This window comes from Mastomys coucha, unplaced genomic scaffold (assembly GCF_008632895.1).
Source record: "Mastomys coucha isolate ucsf_1 unplaced genomic scaffold, UCSF_Mcou_1 pScaffold12, whole genome shotgun sequence".
NCBI lineage: Eukaryota > Metazoa > Chordata > Mammalia > Rodentia > Muridae > Mastomys > Mastomys coucha.
The window spans coordinates 47857230-47883377 of record NW_022196894.1 but is presented as its reverse complement, the minus strand read 5'-3'; the positions used below and the strand labels follow the sequence as shown (position 1 = coordinate 47883377).

Here is a 26148-nt window from a genome sequence, read left to right as displayed (position 1 = left end):
TGCAACTCCTTCTGTGGGTATTTGGTTCCCCCTTTTAAGAAGGAATGAAATATCCACCTTTTGGTCTTTGGAAAGAGGCTTTTTTATTCACTGGCCTAGGATTTCATTACATTTATGAAATCTTAAGGAGAATGCTTTTCTCAAGTGTGGAATTCAATATAGGAAATAGGTTTTCCTATATTGAAATACAGGTATTTTCCTTAGCATAGCTCTGCTGCGAAGCTTCTAAGGCCTCTGTATAGTATCCTGCTTTATGTGGGATGCCTTCGCAGGGGTAGACAGTTTAGTTTCTTGAGACATCAGTGAATACATTACACCAATGTTTTTACTTCTTTTCCTGTCCTCCAGGTCTCAGTTTACCACAGTAGATCTGTGGCACTACCAGTTGGACATTTTTATATACTGCTGTTTTTCAGCCAAGCAAGACCTTTTGCTCTTGGCCGCAGTAAGCTGGAGTCAGGGTTGAACTGTTTTATAAATTTGGTATTTTGTATTTTCCATAAATAATAGCCTTCATAAATGTCACTATTTGAGACATATTTTTAAGAACAGTATTTGTTTTATAGAATTAATTGATTTTGGAAGAAAAATTTATATACTGAGTAAGACAAAGACAGAGTGGAATGACTCCTGCCTCAAAACACAGCAAGCATATCTCTGCTGAGTGCTTGCAACTCATTAGGAAATGTCCACATCCTCGTGGAAGAAATGGAAGGGTATTATATGACATTGTAGCAAATTATTTAAGCCAGAAATCAAATGATCTTGCTTGAGCAGTAACCTAGAAGAACCCTCTTGAGCTATAGAAGTGAGACAGCCTAAATGAAACACTCAGGGACTTAAGTATGCTCATTGTTGGTATTTAGCTTTAAAGCAACAGGAAATTAAAAAACAAACAAACAAACAAACAAAAAAACAGACGAAACGATAATATTCTTTCCCTCAGATCCACAGTGGAAGGAGCAGTAAGTTAAGCTCTTACAGTACCTGTAAATTATTAGAATACAAGGGAAGTGAAATATGTATTCTCGAATTACTAAAGGTAGTCTTCAAGACAAATTTTTTCATGGTCTATGCTAGTGTAGAGAATGTAGAGCTGGGCTAGAGAGATGGCTTAGTGGTTAAAAGAGCACTGACTGATCTTCCAGAGGTCCTGAGTTCAATTCCCACTAACCACATGATGGCTCACAACTATCTGTAATGGGATATGATGCCCTCTTCTGGTGTGTCTGAAGACAGCGACAGTGTACTCATATACATAAAATAATTCTATTTAAAAAAAGAAAGAGCTACATTAGAATTTAAAATAAAAGCAGAGTTATGATTCAGAGGTTATGTGGATAGGACATTCAATACAAAATTCATAAAGTAGTTGGTTTAATCTTGGCAAGGACAAAGTTTGCTGTTGCAACAACAGAGTTGTCTTGGCTAGAACAAAAGGAAGCAAAATGAAAAATAGGAGAAGTTAGGAAAAACACTCATCCCTGATGATGGAAGGCATGTCTGTTCAGTTGAATTACTAAAGCCAGAGTTAGTAGTATGTATGGAAAGCGCCTTAGCTATTAGATCTCTGGTTTTTGAATGTTCGCTTCTTTTGGTTGAGCAAATAGATATGACAGTACAGTTTTGATCTAGACACTTTTTGCCTTGGCTTCCATTCTACAAAGGGGAGCTTATAATAATACCTGATTTCTGTAATGCCTGATAATACTGCAAAGATTAATTAAATAAAACCTGTAAGGCATTTTTTTACTTCCTGAAAATTCTTTTAAGTATGCAAGATCATCACCATAAGTTATTCTAGACATTTAATATTCAATTCAAAATCGTAAGTTATATTTGTTACTTCTGCAGGCTACAGAGAGTACTTTGCCAGGACCAACATGTATAATGCATACATCTACCATGTGTACACATATACACACACACACAGACACACACACACACAGTTCCTGGTCTATCGAAACCTTGCAAGAATTTACAATTGTAATTTAATCCCTTCATCATCACTAGAACATCAGGATAATTTAATTTAATTTAAATTATATAAGGTAGATTATTAGTAGAAGAGGAGCTAGCAGATAAAGCATAGCCCCTCAGAGGCCTGTTCAGTGAGGCTATACTGCAGAAAAAATGGGCAGCACTGAGCTGTGTGCCATCTGTTTTTGTATGTTCACTCAGATGAAGAGTATTCATGCAGTGATTTCAGTGGGGAAGGCCTGTAAGGGGATACACAGATATCTGCTCTTTATGTATCTGATACCTCTTAAGGCTCAAGTTTTTAAAGAAAGGTAATTCTCTCGAGGAAAATCTTTTTAATTTTTCATTTTTTCAACTGATAACCTGCATATTTATAAAATAAGAAATGATTGAAGTTTGAGAATGATATACTTAATATCTTGAAACAATAATCTTTCATCTCCTTCAGAAGGTTCATTTCTTGAGCTAAGCAATATCTCTCTTCCTGATCATTAAAACCACTTGCTGTTACTATTAAGTGTCTTATAACACTTTAGCTTTGAGTAGTTTTGAAATCTTATGATGCAAGTTTTTTTGTTTTTTGTTTAATTTCCTAAGCTGTTAAATGGACTTAAACTGAGTACTATAGGGTAGGTAACCATTACAAGTAACTTTACCCAATACTGCATCCTTTTAAAATGCTCCTCACCCGTGCCGTAGGTAAGGATAATACACCCTTAGCAGTCTCAGGAGTTAAGTTTTGTTTGCCCTCTGAATAAATATTAAACCCTCACGTGAACGATGAGGGGCAGAAAGCCTGAGTAAGTACCCGGCGTTGTCCAGCTGCCTGCACAGGCAAGGCTTCACGCCAGCAGGACTAGCCAGTTTTCTGTGTAGCACCCAGGAAACTCTGAATCAGTTCCACTTACCTAACATCAACTCTGCAGCAGCCACACAAGTGATCACTTGGAGATTGCATTCAAGCTAGACATAGGGCTGAGTAAGCCTTTACATCGGTTAGCTCATTCTTCTTTCCCAAAAATCCTATGGTGTCCGTTCCTCATTGCATTCACTATGGCCACAGAGTGAGGAACTCATAATGCTGGGACTTACACCCTCCTGCTTTCCATCAAATGAAGAGATCCAAAGTCTAAGCCACACAACAGTTGATTTCACTGATACATTTTCCAGGATTATATCTGTGTTTTTAAACACTAAATTTTAACTTGTTCAAATGTTTATATAAAATTAAAAGCTCTCACTTTTATTTCTGATACCAGTGGAATAGGAAATATTCTGTTCTGTACAGTTGGGTTAATTTGATATGTGCCTGTTTTAGACTAGTATGCTTAGCTATTTCAGGAGACTTAAACACATTAAATTCCTTTATCTCTGCTTCTTCTCCTGGTCCTTACCTATCATATTTTTTATCCTCTTTTCTTCTGTTTATTGCTTCTAAATGCACTTTGATAAGACATGTGCTATGTTTAAATTCTACAGTGAAAAGTAAGCAGGTACCCAGAAGTTTTGTTGTTGTTATTGTTGTTTTCTTCTTTCTTTTGACAAGTCTCCTGCTTTATACTACTTTTTAGACAGCACTGCCTGTCATGCGGAGGAGCCCAGCTTCTTTCATCAGGAGTGGGACTCAAAACCAAGGCAGTCAGGTCCCTTTCCTTGATCTGTGCTGGTAATCATAGATGCTTAAAGATGGCAAGAGGACAGAGTGCCTTCCCACGTCTTCAAATAGACTGAGAAAGAAAGATGCAGTCTTTTGTCTCGACTTTTACTACAGTCGTCTGTCTGTAGAAACAGCGTGGGGTTTCCTGTACTCTTGTATGAGCTCTGCTGCCCAGACTGCGATCATAAGAAAACTATCCATAGAGCAGAGACAGTGTTCTGGTGGGCTGGATGCCCTGTGTAAAACTAGGGTCTCTCCCAACTCTTACTCATTTCTGCCAGATGATACAGCAGGTTCTATGATGCCACCACTCACTGTGTTTCCTGTGATAGCTCGGTACTAACATAGTACACCAATGTCAGCTAGACATTCAGACACACTCCTCTTATGCTAAACTGTTTCTTCCCATGAAAGATACTCTGTACCCCCATCAAGCCTTTCTCCTCTTCTCACATCTTTCCTCTCAGCTTTATTTTCCATGAAGATATTGGTGTAGTCTGACCCTTCTCCTGATGTCCTGATATCCTTCCCAACAATTACTGAGGATTGGCAAGTGCTATCTCTGACTTAATTGGGGCCCCATATCTCTGCAGTTTTATTTCCCCCACCTGCTAATTGGTCTCCTGCCTCCAGTCAATGCCAGCCAAGGTTGTCCTGCATGCCTCTAACATAATTATCTAACTGCATATCTCTCATCATGCTGCTCCTCTAACTAAAACCTTTGGCTACTCTTTATGTCCTCCAGCCTAATTTCCAGGCTTAACTGAATCTTAGTTTTTGTCAGCCAGAGTTATCTCCATTATACTTACATAGCATCTTATCATTTACTCACACCACGAAGGTCACCATTTCTCAGAAACACAGCAAAAATATTTCTGCACACTTTGATCTTCCGTGACTTGTCACTCTCACTACTCCGCTGAAAGCAAGTTCACTTTGCTTTCCAACTCTATTGCAAGTACTCATACAGTAAAGGATTTACCTATGCTCCCAGGGGACCTTCTAGTATGCCTCCACTGTGCATTTCTGCAATGTAGCTCTTCCCCTCACTTCTACTGCAAACAGACCAAGGGTCTGGCAGATTCCCGTAGCCATCATTCTATTCTCTGCTTTACACTGGATGCACGTGCATTTAAACTTCTAATGGTATCAGTCTCCATGCTGGTACATAGTGGTTACTGAACAAGTGATTTGAGAAATAAATATTTGAACTAGCATGAGTAGGAATATATGGTTGATCTACAATATTTACTTGCTCCTTTGTTGACTGTCTATTCATCACAGTGCCACTGTCTATTCATCGCAGTGTGCTTTGGGATTTGCAAAGTGGGAACTGCCCTTGATAATACTTAGCTTCCTAAGCCACTTGTGGTCATAACTGGCTCAATCATGCTTTGTATCCAGAGGCTGCACCTGGGATTTTTCACTGGTTTACTCCTGTGGTAGACAAAAATGTCTCTTACTATACTCCTCATTTCTCTTCCTTTGTTATTGAGAATCATTGCTAAATCAAAGTGACTGGCGATTGAGTGTAAGAAGATTGCAATGCATGCTTAAGCTGAAATCCCTGTAACTATTTTCTTTTTTGGGCATATAGCAACACCTAGTGGCTTTGTGTGTTATTTCAGAGACTTTCTAGAAACAGCGTGGCTTATTTTCTTTTCTTATTTAACCACTGTTTACTTTTTATTAATTCATAAGAATACATTCTGAGGAATAAATGTTGATTATAAAAATCATTCACTAATTAATTAATTTACATAAATTATAAATGTTTTATATTACATAATGTTCATAAAGTTTGGAATTCTAATAGAAACTTTTTGTGGGAAATCCACTTTCATTTTCATAAGTATAGATTTTTCTGTTCATAAATATGTTCATTTGCCATATCATAAAAACATGTTTTATGTTCTGTAATCTTTAGATAAAAATACCTAACATGTATCACATCCAATTTTACTTTGTTAGTAAGGTATTCATACTTGCCTTGGTGACATGGAATCATAGTTACACATGTAAATTACTTCTTTGAATATATACATTCTGATGAAATTTTAATGGGCAATTTACTCTACCTTAATTTTTTTCTAGATAAACATTTACATCAGCTATTTAGTTTTTCTTAAAACTGTATTATTTCCCTTCCTTGCTTATTGAAAATTACAGCTTAATCAAAGGAGGATTTGGGGAATGCTCTCTCCCGTCCTCTCGTGCTGCTGACATTGCCTACTGTTACAACTCTTCCCCTCCTTGTTTATCTCTACTGTTGGCTTGTGTCTTGAAGCTTCTTTTCTGCTTCGGCTAGGTTCAGGGAACCAACTCACCAAGGAAGTAGTAGTTTCCCATTCCCCCAGGCTCTTAATTTTATACTGTTTCCATTATACTTTATTAACTACACTGTTTCACAAGTACCTAGATTTTGAGACGGGATATGGCCCACTAGAGTACAATGCAGCTTTAGTGGTTCTATTTTTGCTGTGTTAGCCACTGCGCAGCTTTTGTTGTACATTACTGCCATGTCACACACAAGCAAATGGAGTCAGTCAACAGGTATGCATTGCACATCTACTGTGTCCACTGCGTCCTCCAAGAGTCATTACTTCTCCCTCATGGAAGTCAGAATAGAGAGATGCGTGTATAATGACATTGACACAGCAGTAAGCAATGGGCTCCATGTATGCTGCATCCCATAAAATCATTACCTAGTGATTGCACAGCAGTCCTTAACTCTGTGATGTCACAGAGTTTCTAGAACCAGTTCCTATTGTTAAATTGAACTACATCCTAAGGCTTTTTTGTTTGTTTGTTTGGTTTGTTTGTTTATCTTGTTTTTTTTTAACCTTTTGTCCCCATAAAGCAGGATCTCATTTATTTTCCAGGCCATCTTGATCTCTTTCTATAGCCCAGACAGATCTTGAACTTTGTATCCTACCTACTGCCTAATAGTAGCTAGTAGTATTCTAGGTCTGTGTCAGTAGACATGTTTAGATGTTAATGTATTTCATTGCAAATATTATATATACCCATTATTAAAATTTTATAAAGACACTTTGTAATATTTACCTAGTTGCTAGCTTGATTTTAAAGTCAACTTCATTTCCTATTACCCAGCGGGCAAATGCATAGAATTTATTATTCCTAAATCTGATTCAGTAATTTCATCTAAGAAGGAAATTTTCAAACCTTTGTGTCTACTAATTTGAGGGTTATTGGCTTTCTTTTTTGTGCACTTGTTGTCTTGGTAAATTTAGTATAATGTGCTTTACAGTCAAGTGGTGATAAGAGAGGCAAGCTTACCCTAGATTGCAAATTAATTAAGGATTCTGAAGCTTTTCTATGGTACTTATCGGTGGAAAGAGTAGTCATAGCTCTTTAGAACATCTAAAGTGACCATATAGTTTTCAAATACTGGTTCCTATTCTGCAGCCTGTAACACTGTTCTAGAAAACATCTTCCTCCTCAGCCATCAGGTGAAGTTTAGTGGGAAAAGCATCAAAATATATATTTGTAACTTCTGCTGCCTTTTCTTTTAAAGTAAAAAAATAATGGTTCTTCATAGAAAACCTAACTCCATTATTTAGGAATGTAAGAGAAACGCATTGATTTGGGATGTCTCAATTTTTATTAGTTTATTCAGTATTCCCTTTTGAAATGGGGTGGGAAGTTGTTTCATGTATTCAAGGATGACCTTCAACTCCGGATCTCCCTGTCTCTACTTCCTGAGTGCCACAGGCATGTACTACCATGCACAGTGTAATTCAACAAGTACTTCTTTGTATCTGCACTGCGCCCGTGCAGTTTGAAGAAAAATGCAATAATGGGCCCTGATCTTCACTAGCATTCACTCCAGAGATGAATATGTCACCCAAGTTGGGAAATTGTTATTTCTAGCACAAAAATAAGAGGAAATGTACATTAGAGCAAATAACATACAGGAATAAGAGGAAATAACTAAGTGGCTTACTAGTAATATTGTTAATAATGAATTAGCATATGACAATAACAAAATGCTAAATGTTTACCAGCAAAACATCTCAAAAGAGAAACGTTTCTCTAGGTAGACACTAACCTCCTTAAGATTAGGGCTTATGCTATAAATACCTGAAAAACCTGCAAAAGAAGAATTTTGCTTTAGTTTTGTTTTCCCAGAATTATCCCATTAGAGCTCATTGGTGTATTTATTTATTTATTTATTTATTTATTTATTTATTTATTTATTTATTGGTTTTCCGAGACAGGGTTTCTCTGTATAGCCCTGGCTGTCCTGGAACTCACTCTGTAGACCAGGCTGGCCTCGAACTCAGAAATCCACCTGCCTCTGCCTCCCAAGTGCTGAAATTAAAGGTGTGTGCCGCCACTGCCCAGCTCATTGGTGTTTTTGTGTAACAGGAAATGTTGAGGAAACTTAGTACAGGGAAATAAGTGCTCTCTGAATTTGTGACAGAAAGCTAATCTTTGAACACATTCAGAAAGTACTGAGCTGTCTGTCTGTTGCTGTCATTATGTAGCACTTGATGCATGTTGCATACAACTTTGTAAAGTATATTAGTTATTCTTTCTTGCTCTGATGAAATATGGTCAACAGCAACTCACAGAAAAAGTTTATTTTGGCTGACAGTTCTAGAGGGCTGGATTCCATAGTGGCAGGGAAGGCATGCCATGCCATTAGGAACAGGAAGCTAGCCAGTGACATCCTTATTTACACACAGGAAACAGAGTAAGCAGGAAGTTCAGTGGTGACAGACTTCCTCAAGGAAGGCCATACCTCCAGAAGTTTCCCAAATTGCACCGTCAACTGGGGACCCAGTTTCAAACACATGAGTCATCATGGACATTTTTCATTTAGGCCAAACTCAGTGATGGCATTTTACTCTTAGAGTGTGTGGATTAGGGATGGTTTTTAGGTGACATTTGTCTGCTGTTGTCATGATGCTTAGCTGTCTTTCTTTCTTTCAGGCATCCTCTGGGACTTGCAGGCCTGATATTTCAGAGTCACCTGAGTTGCGTCAGAAGTCACCGTTGTTTCAGTTTGCCGAGGTAATGTTTGCATCTTGTACTATATTAATCAGGGAGTCATTTATAAAGGGAGCTTAAATTTTGGGCTAATGACAGCATAGGAAAACAGCAAAGAACTCGAGCTCAATTAATTTTAAGTGGGAACATAGAGTGAAAGATTGTAAGAGATATGGTTCTCCAGGGCCTTTTTGTTGATTAGTTCTGAGCAGAGCCTCCGTGTATAGCTGGGCTGGTATCTTGCCCCAGTTTGCCAACAGCAGGGATTACACACATGTGCTGCCCTGTGGTGGTGAAGAGATTTTAGTTGATAAGTAACTATTTGTTAATGGAAGCCTTTTAAGTCATAATAACTACTATACTTTAACTGGAAGTATTATTAAAACATGGATTTTGATTGATAGATTCAAAAATAGAATAAACTCAGCTGTTACGTATACTCCATTGCCTGCTTTCTTCCCTTTTTTTTTTTTTTTTTTGCCTGATTTCTAACTTGATATTGTAGCATGAATTTTGCCAGAATCTTCCATCAGAGGACAGAACTATTAGCTTCGTATCAGTGTTGAAGCAGAGAGTAAAATTGCCTCTGAAGACATGTCAGTTAATCTTAGGACTTAGTATGAACTCTCATGCACACCCCCAATTATTGAGCCCCATCTTCCTTCCTTGCTCATTTAAATTTTCTTTTGTTTGCCTGTCCTGCCACAGTTTGGTGCAGGACAACCATATTTCTCACACTTGTCTGTCTCCATTGGCATCTCCTGCCCGTCCTTTGAGAATATTTAACACTATTCCTAGCAGCTTTGCTTCTACCACCAGAGTTTTATAGTATTTGTTCATGATGCATATCCATCTTTTTCTATCCTTGACTGAAGACTGGCATGAGTTTGAGTTGTTTTCAATATCGATTTCCTTAAGGACTTAATATAACGGTGAAATCAAACTGTGGTCTTTTTCAACATTTAGAGACATGTTGGTTGAGGTTGGGCCCAGCTTCAAGCAGAGATGCTTAGTCGGTGATTCCCGAAGTCCTATAAAGTTTTATTTGAAATTTTGTACATATCAGTTTATGTGCATGTTGAAGCTTCTATAGTACATAAAAAAGTCCAAAGACATCTATGACAATTGCTTTGATATGTTAAAGGTCTTGATATTCTTTGGTCTTGATATTCTTTAGGAGACCCTATTTTGTCACTAATTGAAATCACAGTTTATGTCAACATTTTTAAGAGTATCCTTTATTGAGAATTCATTAAATGATTTTCAAAATTAATGAGAAATATTTTAGTAGTGGTTCTGTTACTATCTGATCTGATTCCTGGAGAAATATATTTAGATTTGGTTTTCCTTGTATATTAATTGTTCATTTTTTTTCTTAAAGTTAATGAACAGTGTAAATGAAAAGAATTTTTGGAAGTAAATTCTACTAATTTTATAATTCCTAACACTTGAGAAAAATCCTTGAAGCTTTGTATTTGTAGTTTATCAAACTTTCACATAGCGTTACCTAGGACTTACAGAGTTGGTAAATGGACCAAAAAGCTACTCAATTTCAGCCTGAAATGTCTTCTAATCACTTAGTTAAGTTTGTCCTTTTTTGATTTTTTTCTATCTAGTTGATATTTATTTTTAAATAGCTTATCTAATTCAAAAGATATGGTAGATTTGAAATTGTTTCTAGTAGCTTCAGTAGTAAATTGTTTCAACAGTTCAGGCAGCCTTTCTATTAATCTTGTCTCTTATACATCACCTTTGATACTATGCTGTCATATGACCATAATGTTTTTTAAATTTTCTAAAAGTCACTTTTATGGTAGAGTTGGGATCCAGGTCATTCATTACCTAGTAAGTACTCTGGGGTGATTAATCCCATTCCTCTATATCCTCTTGAGGGAACTGCAAGTGGGCTGAAATGATAATGCCCAAGGCCTCTGCTCATGTCTCTTCACTTTCTTCCTGCTCTGTAAACTGAGCTTTGTCCACTCTGAAACAAAAATTAATAACTGAATTTGCTCTTAAAAAATTTCCTGCAAGGGTTTCATTCTGCCCTCAGAGCAGTTTGAGGGTAGCATGGTTACTCAGTGAAAACAAACATTGTGTGGAACTGCAGAATCTTGTATGTACTTTTAGACATGGAAGTGTGTATAGGCGTTGATAGGAGACTACATATGTTACAACAGAAGGAAATGGAGGGGAAGGAGCTGTGTAGTTCAGTGGGTAAAATGCCATCCTCATAAGCATGAGAACCCAGCATGAGTACTTGCCAACTCTGGGAATGCACAGACAGGAAAAATCCATGGGGTTGGCTGGCCAGTCAATCTCCATGAAACAGTGAGTTTGGGGTTCTGTTGTAGATGGCTTAAAAAATCATGTGGAAGAGAGTGATTGAGGAAGACAACTAACATTAACCCTTGTGCCCTACATACATGCCCATACACAGAGAAGGCAAGGCATTTGTATTTGAACAGTTGTGGTCTGGTCTATGCCAGATTGTACTTTTTTAGGCTTGTTTCCATAAAATAGCCACTAATATCATCATTAATGTACAGTGGGGAAAAATAAGTATTGGAAAGTTTAATTGAGATCATGTAGCTGCTAAATAGAGATAGGATTAAATCCCAGATACCCAGAACCCACTTCATGTGTATCCACTGTTACTGTTTGACAGCTGCCTCTGTACAACAATCAGCTTGGAAAGTGTCAGGAAGAGTGTTGCTGTATCTACTTAATGCTTTGAGATTTTAGTACTGCGTTTTCTCACCTTTGGGGCTGGGAGTCAGGGGGAAGAGGCAGGTGGTCAAGTCAAGGTTTCTCTGTGCAGCCCTGGCTGTACTGGCACTTGTTCTGTAGACCAGTCTGACTTCAGACTTAGAGATCCTCCTGCCTCTGCCTCCCTAGTGCTAGAGCAATGGATGCATACTATCCTCAGCTTTAGTATTCTGTTTTTGAAAAATTCATTGAAAGAAATTCATCCCAGCAATTCTATTTAATACCATTTGATACATGCCTGATATTCTTATAGGGGTGTGGCAAGTAAGCCAGAGTTTGTCCTTTGTTCTTTATAACCATTGTATTCCTTTATCATTTTGTGTTGATTTTACCAGGAGGGATTGAGAGTGACAACTTACTTGTGAATTCACATGAAATATGTGGCAGAATCTAGTAGTGCAGTGTAGTCAAGATTTCCTCAAACATGAACATGTCTTGTTTCTTTTCAGATATCCTCAAGGACATCACAGCCCGATGCTCCTTCCAAACAGTGTCAAGCGTCGGCCCTGTTTCAGTTTGCAGAGGTACAGCCTTCATTTCTTCTTGCACTTTAGGTTCAGACATCATGTCCATCTTTTGACATGCTGAAAAGGAATCCTAATAATAAGTGGTGAACCTTAGGCATGTTCTTTCCATTATTAACATAATTTACAGAATATTTGTGGCCTTTGTTGCCTTGGTGTAGTCATAGTCAGCCCAGCTCCAGGTTTATAAAATGGTTATTTCATAAGCATTCATTAGACTACATTTACAGCAGGCATTCACCAGTGATGCATTTATTTTCTTTTACCTTCTTAATTTACACTAATCTTAAAAAAATAAAACCTGCTGTCAACATGAATACCATAGGATTCCAGCAAATTGTTTGCAGTAGTAAAAATAAATGCTGTATTTGATAAATTACTTTCTCAAAGCAAATACAGTGGTGAATATGACTTCTTAAACTGTCACTAGGTAGTTTCCACATGTAGCGGTGGCCAGTATTTTCTTAAAGTCTAATCTTTGGCTCCACTTAGGTCAGGTTTTGCATCATCTCCAGTTTCGACAGCTTGTCATCCAGTTAGCACGCACCAAACAGTATTTCTTTGTTGGTGTACTTGGTTTGCCTCAATGTGCTCATCCCTATAGAGCTGTGTGACAAATAGTAAGGATGGGTACCAACCGTGAAAATAAGATCCTGCCTGCTTAAGGGCCTTGTACTTTTCCCTTTCATTAATTCCAAGAAAACTGAATATCAGAATGTAAGTAATGCTTTATAGAATTGAAAGAAAATGACAGGCAAGATGGTCCTGTTTAATATTGATGCATCGAATCACTTTGATTCATTTAAGTAAGGAGTGCTGCATAAAAGAAATATAAAATGATATCCTTTTGGCAAGGGAAAACCTAGTGTTTCACTTTGAATATGAGAAAAAAATTACTTTTGACTCTTATATTAAAAAAAAAATTAGGCTTCCTCCTCTGGGACCCTTCTGAGAGTCAGCCACGACTGGTCAGCTCGTGCCAGGCCGCTCTGCTCTGGTAGTTGCTTTAGCTGCTGAGGACTATTATATACAACTAGTATGTTATTTCAGGAAAAACAATTTGCTAGATGAATCTGAACACTTTAATATTTTATAATTTTCCATTCTGATAAGCAGACTGCTCGTTTCATTGTCTTGGGGAAATAGTTTTGTTTAATATCATTTTCTCATTCTTTTCCAGTTATTGGTATGCATTTATTGCTGCTAAATATTTTTCAAGAGTTAAAAAAGAATGCTGGTGTATTGACTGAATTTATTTTTAATGTTGATATCTAAACCATTCCCATCCAGTTTTTCTGAAGCATCTCATACACTATAGAATTTTTTGCTGTGTATTCTGTCTGATTAAAGTCTTCTCCTTGTAGCATGAATTAGAAAGATGTGGAGTCTTATCTTTGATATACATGATATTTATTTATTAATTACCAAAAGTATTCAACTTAATATAAAATGTCAGCGTGGAATATCTCGGCCAGTGTGTGTACCTAACAGAACGATTAAGTGGCACTTAAAACATATTATCACCAGATCATTAGCAGCCCCTGAAGACCTAGATACAGGTTGGAGGGCCAAATGGTTTAAGAGTCTCTGTCCTGTGGTTCTGCAGAATGAGAAGGAAAGGCAGTAATTGGTGTTCTGTGCACTGCCCTATCAAGTGGCAAAAGTTGGTCCTTCCCTCTCTTTTACCCCACTGTTCCTGTTACCCTACATAGGGACAAAAAACTTTAGTAAACTTCCAGCGAAACATCCCCCAATGTTACACTACTGCTTAGCAGCATTCCTCCCCAAAGTTTTTTGATCAAAGTAAGCATCTGTGGGATTTAAAGAAGCTTAATATTGTTAATTTGAAAATTTAATGGGAGCTATTTCAAGGAATTGTAGCATAAGTCATGCATGGTGGATAGCCCAGACTGGATAATGTGAACAAATACAATTTTGCTATGCCCGAAAGTCTGATGCGGTCTTCTTCCCAAGCCTTTTCAATTTCTGAGCAAATTAAACAAAGCATGGCACTTGGGGTTATTTAACGGTATGTGCTATACCTGCGCTACATAGACAAGTCCGTGCTCGTTAGAGATTCGTAGGTTGTCTGCTCCTTTTCCTTGTGTTGGATGAGAACACTAAGCTTCACTCTAACATTTTATCATATGACCATATTGCATCCAGTTGTAGGCCGGTGTGCATAAGGCTAAAGTAGAGTTAACGAAATGAACTAATAAAAGCTGTCTTCTGATTTCTACAATGAACATATATATTCTAAAAATAGAGTACCTTCTAATCACTACAATAATATATCCCCTTGTCTTTATAATTATTTCATGAAACTATTACCTTTGAGAAATTTTTTTTTCTACTAAGTCCACAGCAAAGGTTTTTACACTTTAACATAAATCAGTGTCTCCCAGAAGGCTTGCTCAAATGCAGAAAGATTCTTATCCCCCAGGACTTGTGATTCACCCAGGCTGAGATTAAGCCTGAGAATTTACATCTGCACTAGCATTCTTTTTAGGGAGCCACAGCTTAAGGCTACTGTTCTCCAGTTGGTGCTAACTCACTATGTATTAATTGTTATTGTTAGTGCACTTTATCGTTCGCATTGTTCTCCTGAGGAGAGGGTGGAAACAGAGGAAGGAGATTAACTGTTTGATAGAAAATTACCATTTTATATCCCCATCTGTTTTCTGAAGGGTTCTTGGTCCTATTATTACCTACTTAAGAAGGGAGTCAACATTTATGTATTTAGGAAACATTTAACCCTGCAAACGTGTTCAGTTTTGAAATATTTATAAGATAGACACATGAAGTATTCCCAGAAAGCATTCCTGCTAATTTCATTTATAAGCTTTTTGGAGGCATTTAGCCATGTGTTCTCTAGAAATGGGTTATTTATTGTGAAGTATAATTATCAAAGGAAACACACTTGGTATGAGCTCTGGCATTTTTTTTAAAGTTATAAATGGATTTTGTTTTTCTTTTATAGCAAGTCCTAGGTTCCCGCCTGAAAGCCAAGGAGGACTTGACTTTCCTTCTCTTTCTTTGTCTTTTCTTTTTCTCTCTTTTCTTCTCTTTTTAACCAACTTTGGTTATCTTAAAGTCTGTTGAAATTAACCTACACAGAACCATGGCTCAGTAAAGTCATTTTGATTTTTATAGATTCTTTATGGATGTTTATATTAAAGAAGATAAAATAATCCTCCTGCTTTATAAGATCTAGGAAGAAATGGAGTGCAGAGATTGCCCGCCCCTGTGCCAGCCAGCCTCCTCTTTAATTTTGAGTCTCACATTTCATTTAGATTCTTCTCAACCCATCCAGTGAGCTATCACTCTGCGGTCCTAAGCTTGGATTCGTTCAGTTGGTCAAAATGTGTTTCCCATCTGCACTATTGTTGTTCACAGGTAGAGAGGCATATCAGTCACTTTAGATCTAGTTCCTGAAGACCGATGGCTGCATATAATGCCAGAAAGGTGCTATTGTTTTCCATTATTTAATAGGTCTAAAAGACTTGGCCAAAGTGCACATTCTCTATCTGATGTGTGGCTGGCTCTTAGACCTAGTGCATATCTTTGCACTGAAAAAAATAACATACTTACTAAAAAGACACGGCTACTCTATATGATTTAGATAAATAGATTTGGACATTAAACCTTTCTTAAGAAGATATTTACCTTGCCAGTATACGTAAAGCCATAATCATACCAGATTTAGGGTTTTGTCACAATAGGACATAAGCAATAGGTACAAAGTTAGAGCATTCATTTTCATGATAGAATAATATGTTACAGAATATTGCATTCCATAAAAATACTGTATACTTCACTGCAACTAATCACAGAACGTAATGTGTGTTTTATTGGAAGCATTAACAATTCTTTTAAAGTAAGCAGTGTCAGCTATCCTCAAATGTTCCACTTTATTTATTTATTTATTTATTTATTTATTTATTTATTTTTGCAGTCATTTTCTTCTAGTGTCTATAGTAACTTACAATTGCAAAAGATTTCACCATCTAATTTGACTCTGATCTTTACCTGCTATTTCCCTTGTATACTCATGCATCTCAATGAGACCTAAAATGAAAAAAAAAATTAACATCCAGAATGATAATTTTTCTTAGTAATTTTCTGTGTAATTCAAATAGTATTTTATGTACCCTCTTACTAACCATTATGAACAGATACTATTTATCTAAATATTATATAATAGATTTAACAGCTTGACAAACCCCATATATACTGAGGAAAATATTATTTACAGCTATGAGTTTATAGTACATGATATTCATTATCATGATATACCAGTGTAGCAATCACACACTGATGGGTAGGAAGCACCATTTAGGGCAGTCATTGGTAAGCAGACATTGATGATACTCTTCTTTCTTAAAGGGAAAAACTGGAATTTTTTTTTTTTTTGCAGGGATGAACAGTAACAAAATGAGAGATTAACATTTATATGACTTGAAGTCAAAGCTACAATTGCAAATGAAATTACTAAAACAATGTGTGACATTAAAAGGGATTGGGCCCTATACAAAAACTCTGAAAAAAAATAGTATTTATAGGATCAGTGTAGAAAGAAAGAAGCCAGCAGAAAAGATTAGCAAGGAATGGCCTCATAGGTCAATCTCCAGGAATCAAGGCAGGGAGGAGTTTCCCAACAGGAATGACATCAGCAATGTTACATACTACAGAGAAATCTAGAAAAAGACTGAGGCATCTAAAGTATATGTCCATTTTAATATCAACCTCTGAAAAATATTCAGTCTTCAAAAAATGTATTTTAAAAAACATGTTTAGGGAAGTCATTTCAAGAAAATTTTGTTAGGAGAATTTGCAAACATGAACCTTTCACACATACATACTTTTAGAAATCAGGCTCTATGCAACTTTTTGGATATTGTCTTATAGCTGTGAATAGGTAAACATCTCTAGAGATTAAAAAAAGAAGGCAAGCTGTCCTATTGTCTCAGAACACCTCAGCAGTGCATTCATGGAAGGCAAAGAGACCTTAATGTGAACTGTACTTCACAAGGTACCACATACAGGAGAAATGAAGTGCAGTTAAGTAGGAACAGAAATCGTGGACCAAAAGGAACAGCAGAGGGAGCTGAAGGGAGAAGTACAGAGATGGACCTATATAGTGCATTGCTTCCCAGAATGCTGTCTCTCAGTAATGCTTGCTTATGCAACAAAGTTGATAGCCTGCAAAGTATGAAATCTAATACACTATCCTCAGACATTTCATCTTGAAACTATTCAATTTCATTGTGTAGCCAATTTTGGAATTGTACTAAAAGTTTTTATATTTGTCAGTGAACATGATAAATTGTAAGTGCTGATTGTGGTACTATCTGAGAGATGAACCTTGCTTCTCCATAGCATGAAACCTAATCCCCACAGTGCAATACTGGGTAGACTAAAGCAAACGAGGCTTAGAGTCCTGACTGTTTGCTTAAGTCTACATAGCAGAAAATAATGACGGCATGTCTGCCTGGCACAGAAGCCATGGCTCCTACAGGGTGGAATCTTGGTTCAGGAGACTGACATTTACATTCCGTCCTGCATTCCTTAATTTACTAAGAGTCAGTGATAATAGCTTGGTAGTTTTCTCTTAGAGTAGTGATAGGTGAACAATTAAGCTCAACTTGTTCTAGAAATAGTTAAGAAGTGCTATGCTTCAGTGAAAACTTGCCTAGTGGAAAATATGCCAAACTTCACAAAGATTGAGCTCTTTATGCTATCTTCAAGATGTGATTAGAATGACCATAAGACCTACTAAAACTGTAGCATCTAGGAAGAGAATGTCTTCATAACCTCCTTTAACTAACCTTTGTTTTTTAATAGTCCACGTAGCACAATACATGTGTGTTTCCATAAAGGGCTCTCATTTTGTAGTTACTCTAGAGAGAGTTCCTTTTGCTAATGAGTACCCATGCATGTCATCTGTCCCAGAGCTGACACTCTGTAGTATTACCCATGGTCACTAGGCTACCTAATACATGTTAATGGGCCAGAATTCTTCCTGAATCAAACTGAGAAAGCTTCATATGCACTGAGAAAGAACTCAGAATTGTAGAAATGGAACATGTTTAGACTATAACTACTTGCTCTGATGATGACGACTTCTCCTAGTGAAGAATGCTGTGTTCATGTCCTTCTGTGTATATCTCCTTTTCAACTGTTACTAAAGCTAAAAATGGAAAAAGAATTTTTATATGAAATAAGAAAGAATGGTGTTGTTCATTGATAGTAGTGCCAAGATAAGCAAAAAGTATACAGTCATATATGCTGATGAACCCAGCATAGTGCAGGCAGATTTCTAAGTGTAAGAATACTTAAGTTTGAGGTCTATTAGTTTTGGAGTATAGTTTATGAATGATCTTTTAAGAGCAGTCAGGATTTTATATAAAATCTTTACCCTCCCCCAACTTCTGTTATATTTCCTACCATATAATGAGTTCTTTACACAGAAATCCCAAATTTTTCCTTAAAAATTAATTGATTGGTGAATGCAAAATAATTCTATATCTCTTTGCATTTGGCCAACTGATGAGTAGAAATCAGTGTGCAAATCAGGTTAAAGTTAAATTTAGTGTTGGGAATATGAATATTCTTGTCACTATATACCTAGCAAAGCTGCACCTATTTTTGAGCAGCTTAAATGGTTCTCAAAATGATTGTTCCAGATTTGATCTAGCTAAAGCAGTTTGGTAGCTGGGAGCAATGTTAGCCCTATAAACTTAAGAACATTTATAATTGTGTATGTAGGAAACCAAAGATTCTGGCATCAAAATTAATACTGTTTATGTGGATTATTCTCTGTATAGATCTCTTCAAGCACTTCGCAGTTGGGTGGCACTGAGCCTGTGAAACGCTGTGGAAATTCTGCACTCTTTCAACTGGCAGAGGCAAGTCATAAGAAGTTAAGATCTGCAGATGTACAAATCACAAAATGATGATAGTGTTTCTTAAACTGTGCTGTATCTGTGACCACAAACACGCCATATCTGTTTTTCAACAATCAGAGGACTACCTTTCACTTTACAATAGGAAATGTTGCTACTCAGTCATTAGGCACTGATAAAGACTATACGGGGACATCATAAAAGTTGTTTCACATGTCTCAGATTTTCTCAAACCACTTCTAAATCTCTAAAATGCACCTTCTTTAGTCAGTGTGATATGCGAGCATGCATATAGCATTCAGACTTCATCTTCTATAGTACTAGTTGGCCATTGAGAGACCATCTTTAAAGGAATGATCTTAGAGTGTCACTCACACAGTTGATATGACATGCTACTATTAGTCCACTGGCAAATGTGAAACTATGTGGCAGTTGGCTATCATGTTGCGACTCTTGTCTAAAGAGAATGAATATGTGGGGGGATTTCATCAAAGCCAGCACCCTCTCAATTGGTATATGAAGTGGAGGATGAGAAACTCCAATGCTAAATCTTTTCTTCTTTTTCCTTTTCCTTCCATTGTGGTCCCTCTGAGTTCTTTTGTGAATAGCATGGTTCTTTTATATTGAGCTTAATGAGATCATCTATCATAAAATGCTGAGAGTTTGGGGCTGAAGAGATGGCTCAGCAGTTTAGAGCACTGGCTGCTCTTCCAGAGGTCTTGAGTTCAATTCCCAGCAACACATGGTGGTTCACAGCAATCTGTAATTGGATTTGATGCCCTCTTCTGGTATGTCTGAAGACAGCAACAGTATACTCATATACATTAAATGAATAAATTTGAAACATTGGCATCTTTATAGTGGGCTTTTAAAGCTAAGCCAGGTACTAGTTAGGAATACAAGACCCTGAAACAGTAGCAGATACAAACACTAGAAAAAACTAATCCATCAGATACCAGTCTTAACATGGATCTTGGGCAAAACAAATTCAGACCCAGCTGGAGGACTGTGAAGACCAGAAACACGTAGGAAAATTCTGAAGACAGCAAGGACTAGTTCTAAAAGGGATGAGTTAGCCAAGATCATCTTCAAATGTGGCCAACAAAGAGAGTGAATCTGTACTTAACCTTGTAAACAGGTCTCAGTTAGCAGAGACACTGTGAGGTTATGGATTTTACAGACTCTAGATAGTCAAAACAACTTGAAATGACCATTTTCTTGAATAATACGAATATATGAGCCATCTGCTTTTTCTGGTTATGTTATTTCTCTGTGTGCACACACATGTGTAAACTATGAATTATTGAAGAACACCAAAATATAAAACAAACCAACTTTGCACATAACATTTATCCTCATTAAGCTGTTTTTGATAGTAACATGAACCTTTGAGATGCTTTGCTGTGCAGAATGCTAAAAGAGGGGAATCTTCCTTGTCATTTTCTTTCAGTCATGAAAAGGATTTCTTATTAAATCAGAGCTCATTAAAAAAAAAAGTATTCTTGTAATTTGTAGGGATGCATCCCAAATATGAAACAGATGCTATGGTTTAACAGATGCTTGGATGCTGGTATCATAATTTAAAGGGGTAAAATTACTGAAATAAGGCTATTTCAGTTATAGTAAATTGACTTGGCAACATTTGAGTAAAAATATGTGCTTCTGATGAAACTGTGTTGCTGAAAAATCACTTGCCAAGATCTTTATTATTATTTGTGTCACATGAATCTGATGCCATAAACATCCCAGTTCCTAAGTACGCACCAAATGCACGGTGGATGAACCAACGTTGCTGGCGATCACCAGTAGACTAGTGCTTTCTTTCATTTTTATCCCATTGGTAATTCACAGTATTTTTTGGTACTTCTAAAGAGTAAATATAGAGGCAGACTTGAGCTTAGGCATTCCACAAAGAAAAACATCAAGAAATTAGTTCCAATTTAGTTTGGACTCTTTAATTTGGACTTTCCTTTGCTACCTCCTATAACTTGACAGGCCTCTCATCACCACCTCGACTCCCAATCATCCTAGCAGATGATGTGTGGAGCATCTTATCTTTTTTCCTCCTGGTGATAGAACTATTCTCCATTTTTTTGACCCAGTCTGTCAAGAAAAGTGAAGTCAGCTCTACTGTTAAAGATTTAAGGACTGATATGCAAGCAGTATATGCGTATGGTTTGGTTTCTTTAGAAACAAGAAATGCTCTAGATGTAAATGCATTGTGACATCCTTTACTTCTCTGACCAAGCACAAACAAAAGGAGGGAACTGGCAGCTGGGAGACTTGGAGTTGCTTTCTCTATTCTTAGTTTTGACATTGGAACACTATGTATTTCCCAAGAGTAAAGTAAATAAATAGAAAATAGATTAGTTTGATCAAACAGGAGGCCACTGCACACTAATGGGGAGGGATTGGCAGATGGCAGACCTAGGGTAGTCACATCGGAGAAAATATGATGGAGCTGCATTTGCTCAAGAGGCTCTCAAGTACTGTGAAAGGCAGGCATGATAGTCACCTGGATTGTACCTCTACAGCTCTCTTGATCAAAATATTTATTACTAAAACAAAACAAAACAATTCAACTTCTCTTCCTGGACCCTATTCCAGCCCTGAGGCCATATCCCTTCTGATCACTGACAGCCTATCTTTTTGGTATTTTAAATATCACTCTGCCTGAGCATGCCTTAAGAAAGTCCTTGAGACATATCATCAACCAGTGAATAAAGAAAGGAGAAGTTCATCAGCGTACATTACTTACTTTTTTGGAACTGCATCAGAATTCTTGAGAAGCAACTTAAGGAAGGAAGGAAGGGCTTATTTTGTCTTGAAGGAGCAGAAAAGGGATGATGGCTAAGCATGAGAGATAATAAACTTGTCTCATTATTGAGTGAGAAGTAAGGCTAGGTTATAACCATTATGGCCCATCTTCCAACAACCCCCTACCTCCAGCCAGACCCCACCTCCTAAGAATTTCGAAACGTCCTGAAAGTGTTCCTTGTGTAAACCACAACAGGTTCTTTTCTCCGCCACGAGAAACAAGGCTCAAAGCTAAGCATTGTCCCTTCTATAGCTGCATTACTTGGGCTAGAGAAATGGATGCAAACAGAAATGGGTGAGCAGATCTCCCAAAGTTAGGGTTATTGTTTACAAGAAATACAATCTTGAACCTGGGTAGAGGCAAGTTTTACACACACAGACTCAATGATGAGAAGAGGAAGAGGAGGAGGAGGTGGTGGAACAGAAGGAGGAGGATACTACAAACTCTGTGCAATGGAAGCAGCAAAAATATTTTATATCTGTTTTTATTGCCATGTTCTATACCTACCTCAGCAGGCAAAATTAAATTAGGTAGGATATTAGCAGGAAGCAGAAACTTGGATTCTCCTGCCATGTCAGTTTTGGTTTTCAAAGGACCTCCTTTCCAGGTGAAGGTTCTAACTGGAATATGTGACTTGACATTTTAATATGCAGATATTTTGGTATGTGACGGTGGGCACATGTTTGTGAGTGTGCGTGCATGTGTGTGTGTGTGTGTGTGTGTGTGCACATACACATGTGAACACACGCGGGTGGAGGCCAGAGGACAACTTGGGTTTTTATTCCTCTTCAAGCACAGTCCAGTTTGTTTTCTGAGACAGGGTTTCTCACTAGGGCCAGCAGCTCTCTGCTTAAGGTTTCATGTGTTCCCACCTTCCTAGCTCTAGGATTGCAGGTGCCACCATGCCTGGGTTTTACATAGGTGCTAGCAATCAAGCTGAGGTTCTTGAACCATCTCTCCAGCCACATGATGTGTAGCTTTTACTGTTTGAAAGTGATCTGGAAATCCTTGGCCTTGTCCCATGTACTTTAAAGGGATCTATCCAGTCAGGAAGGGAGCTTTCTGCTGAGATCAGAAAATTGAGAGTAACACAATGCTCTTTGTTCAGGCCTCCATGCGGTTCATACTGTTGAGTTAATCAGTTCCTTATGCCTGCAAGTGCTGAAAAGCATTGTTTCCAGTCATTTTGAGATTAATTAGGCTAATCATCTACAGAACAGTTCGGCATCCTCCCTGGGATGACAGTTGGGTATGAGAGTTGCTGCCGTTCTGAGGATGCTGTGAAGAGAATCAGAGATAGCTTTATCTGCGTTTTCTTAAAATTCTAGGATTAAATATCTGTAGCAGCAATACTGTCTGGTTACCAAGCAGAACAGTGTTTGAGGGTCATGCCACAGCCGCTCAACTTACCTACAGACCTGTCTACTCATCTTCAGTAGAGTGAGAACTAAAACCTGTAAAGCACCTAAGGCAGAGGTTAGGGATACTTTACTTCATATAAAGTGTTGGGTTCTTAGGAAGTGAAAGCGGCTAAGCCTGTGTCTGAAATCACTGCTCTTAGTTCTTCTGGTCATTTTTATGAAATATTTTAAGTGTTTGTTAAAATGGTAGAATCATTCTTTCTAGTGAATTTTGTTTAAAGGGTAGTAAGGAGTGCCATTTGTTATCTATCTAAGCAGTTTTGAGAACTTCGTATGCATTAACTTAATTCTCACAACTATGCTCTGAGGTAGGAACGATTAGCATTTGTTTTTCCTATTAGGAAACCAAGGTTAAGCTTCCTTAAAAGTTCATTTGGACAGTAAGTATCAGAGTCCAGGTAAAAATCCAGATATTCTGTCTTCCCTGGACTCTCTTCAGTCTTGTTTAAGACAAGTCTAGAACACTGTCATAGATGCTTGTTATAGGGATGTGCACACTTTGAAGTCTTCAGGGAGACAGTTTACTTCTACCTATATGTATGGCTGGCTGAAATAACGTGTTCAGAGGTGCTGTCAAAAAATGGAGCTTAGATTTTTTAGCTTAGATTAGCTTTTTAGAAAATCTTGCACATTTGAAAAGCTGGCAAGTTACATACTACTCTGTGTGTATATGTTTCTGTAGATAGGTGAGGGTGATTGGAAATTATTGGTATACAAGTCTTACCGTAAAGGGGAGTGCTCTTTAGTTGCATGAAGATGATACTAAAAGAGAAGAAAGGAGTTCAGAGCAGCGGAATGTCTATTACATTCTTCTTCATCTCAGATTATCAATCTGTTATATTTCTATCAGAAGCTGAACAAACAGAATGTTCTATTTCCCCACATAAACCAGCTAGAACATAGAAAAACTATGGGTCTGGAGATTTCAGGAGAAATCAGAAAAGTTTTTATTAACCACATTTATTAAATAAATAAGGATGTGGGTTTTCTCAGAAGCTTTAACATCTTAATTTTTCTTATATTCTTAATTGCTATAATGATGCATAATCAAGTAAAAGGTGGGTAAAGATAAATTTACTATAGCATCTGTAAAAAGTCATTTATAAAATTGTACATTAAAATGACATGATTTATAAACAATATTTAAAACAGAGGGCACTCTGTGAATAATCTTGCTTAGCTGCTCTCCTTGCAATCTTAACACTTCCCATTACTGCTGATGATTAGAGGTGCGTGACTAAAGTGTGACTGTATGTAAGTGTTGTGGTGTATACTCTGTAACCTCCCACCCACCTCTAACCCAGAACATAAAGCTGCAGATCTCATTTTCTAATTCTAAACCTTAAAGTTTTACAAGAGAACCTTTTATTTAGCACAGGTGTATTTATCTTTTGATCCAAGTCTCTGGTTATTTAAACACCTCCTAAAACTTTTCTTCTCACTCCAAATTACACGCATCAGTGTATCTTGAAGGGAGCTGAAATATAAAATGTCTTTAATGACTGTTATTAACAACTTCAGGGACAACATCAGATAACCATATGTCACCACAAGAATTCCTGCCCATCCGAATCCAGTGTCCAAGGAGGTAGTCAGTGAAGAAAATGTTTATGCTGGCCCAAGGTTTGTAGCCAACCAAAGATAACTGCTCCACAGGCTCAGATCTCAGTGCTCAGCGATACATAGACCAGTGTTCTGTGACCGTTTACACTCCTCCATGGTGGAAAGTCTGATTTTCTTAAGAGTGCTATCATTGTTCTCAGGAACTCTCCACTCTGTGTATTTTTTCATCGTTCTCAGGAACTCTCGACTGTGTGTATTTTTATGGAATGTTTAATGTCTAAAACATTCCAGTTTTAATCAATTAGAAAAGAAATGCACATCTTAGAAACTGCTACAGATTGCCATCTTAGGGTTATAGCTACACCATTTTGGCAGATTACAAGCCAGTACAAAGTGATTGTAAATGTATTTTGGCTACAAAACATTTTGAACTAAAAAGCAAAGGTTTTTAAATTAAAACTGATTAATGTCAGTGGGTTTGTTTGCATGCTGCCTTGTTTTTAATGTAGGTGGTTCCCTGATAGTCCATGGTAAAAGGCAAAATCTAGGAGTGATGTTGCCTGCTTTGATCCTGCTTACTGAGGCTTAAGAGCCACTATTGCTCGTTGTTGCTGTGCTGTTACTTGTAAGGATTTATTAGTTTTTACTCCCCATTTCATGTCTTAGTGAAACTCAACTAAGATCAACTAAGATCCTGTTTGTTAAAAGAAATGCCTTTATTGTATCTCTGATAAAAATGTGATGTCGCATGTGCTTATTATTCACTTAAAACTCGTCCTCCACAACACACCCCAAGCCTAAAATGTGCTCTTACCTGGACTAAGAAAAAAAAGAGGTTTCCCTGAATCCAGGAGTATGAAATACAGTCTCTTCACTGCATATTTTAGCCCCTTGAGTATTGATCATTTTTCTTCACATTTTGAAGATGATGATAACGTGTGCATTGGTCCAACCTGTTGTCTGTAAGGATCAGACTCTGTATTTCATCTCATTCTTTCCTTTGAGAAAGGATCTCCATTATCTCCAATGTACCTCCTTCAAGCCTTTCTGTCTGTACAGAAGTCAGGGACCACAATGTGGTTGCTGTTGGCAGAGGGATCTTTGAAATATTTGCGATTAATGTCCATTCATACCCTTGGGAGGTATAACTAAGAACATTGTGATTGTTGATCAAGGCCTGGCAGCAGTATGGGTGATAATTAGCATTGTTTTTAAAGACCCATAAAGTAACTTTTCCCTAGTTTGAATGAAAATGCACTGAAGACATATGAATTATCTAAGGACTAATGAGCATTAAATTTAACACTATTATCTATTGAAAACCTTCTTTAAACCTTTTCAAAGACATGAGCATATTCTTGGAGGAGAATATAAAGGTGAACAGCATGTGTTCTATGCCCATTGAATTATAGCTGTTGAAAAATAAGAGTATGACCTAAGGGAACTGACAATAAATATCAAATATTTATGTCCATCTTTGACTTAAAACATTAAC

The 26148-nt window shown here is 37.3% G+C and overlaps 1 protein-coding gene across 10 annotated transcripts in view; it reads left to right on the top strand.

Annotated features, from left to right (window-relative positions):
• The window catches only part of Bbx (BBX high mobility group box domain containing), a 232217-nt gene that overhangs the window by 170987 nt on the left and 35082 nt on the right, over window positions 1-26148 (top strand). For all 10 annotated transcript variants that reach the window (XM_031364051.1, XM_031364050.1, XM_031364045.1 and 7 more), the window contains 3 exons: window positions 8597-8677; window positions 11872-11946; window positions 18774-18854. In XM_031364051.1, coding sequence (XP_031219911.1) covers window positions 8597-8677; window positions 11872-11946; window positions 18774-18854 — 237 coding nt within the window. The remainder of the gene's footprint in view (window positions 1-8596; window positions 8678-11871; window positions 11947-18773; window positions 18855-26148) is intronic.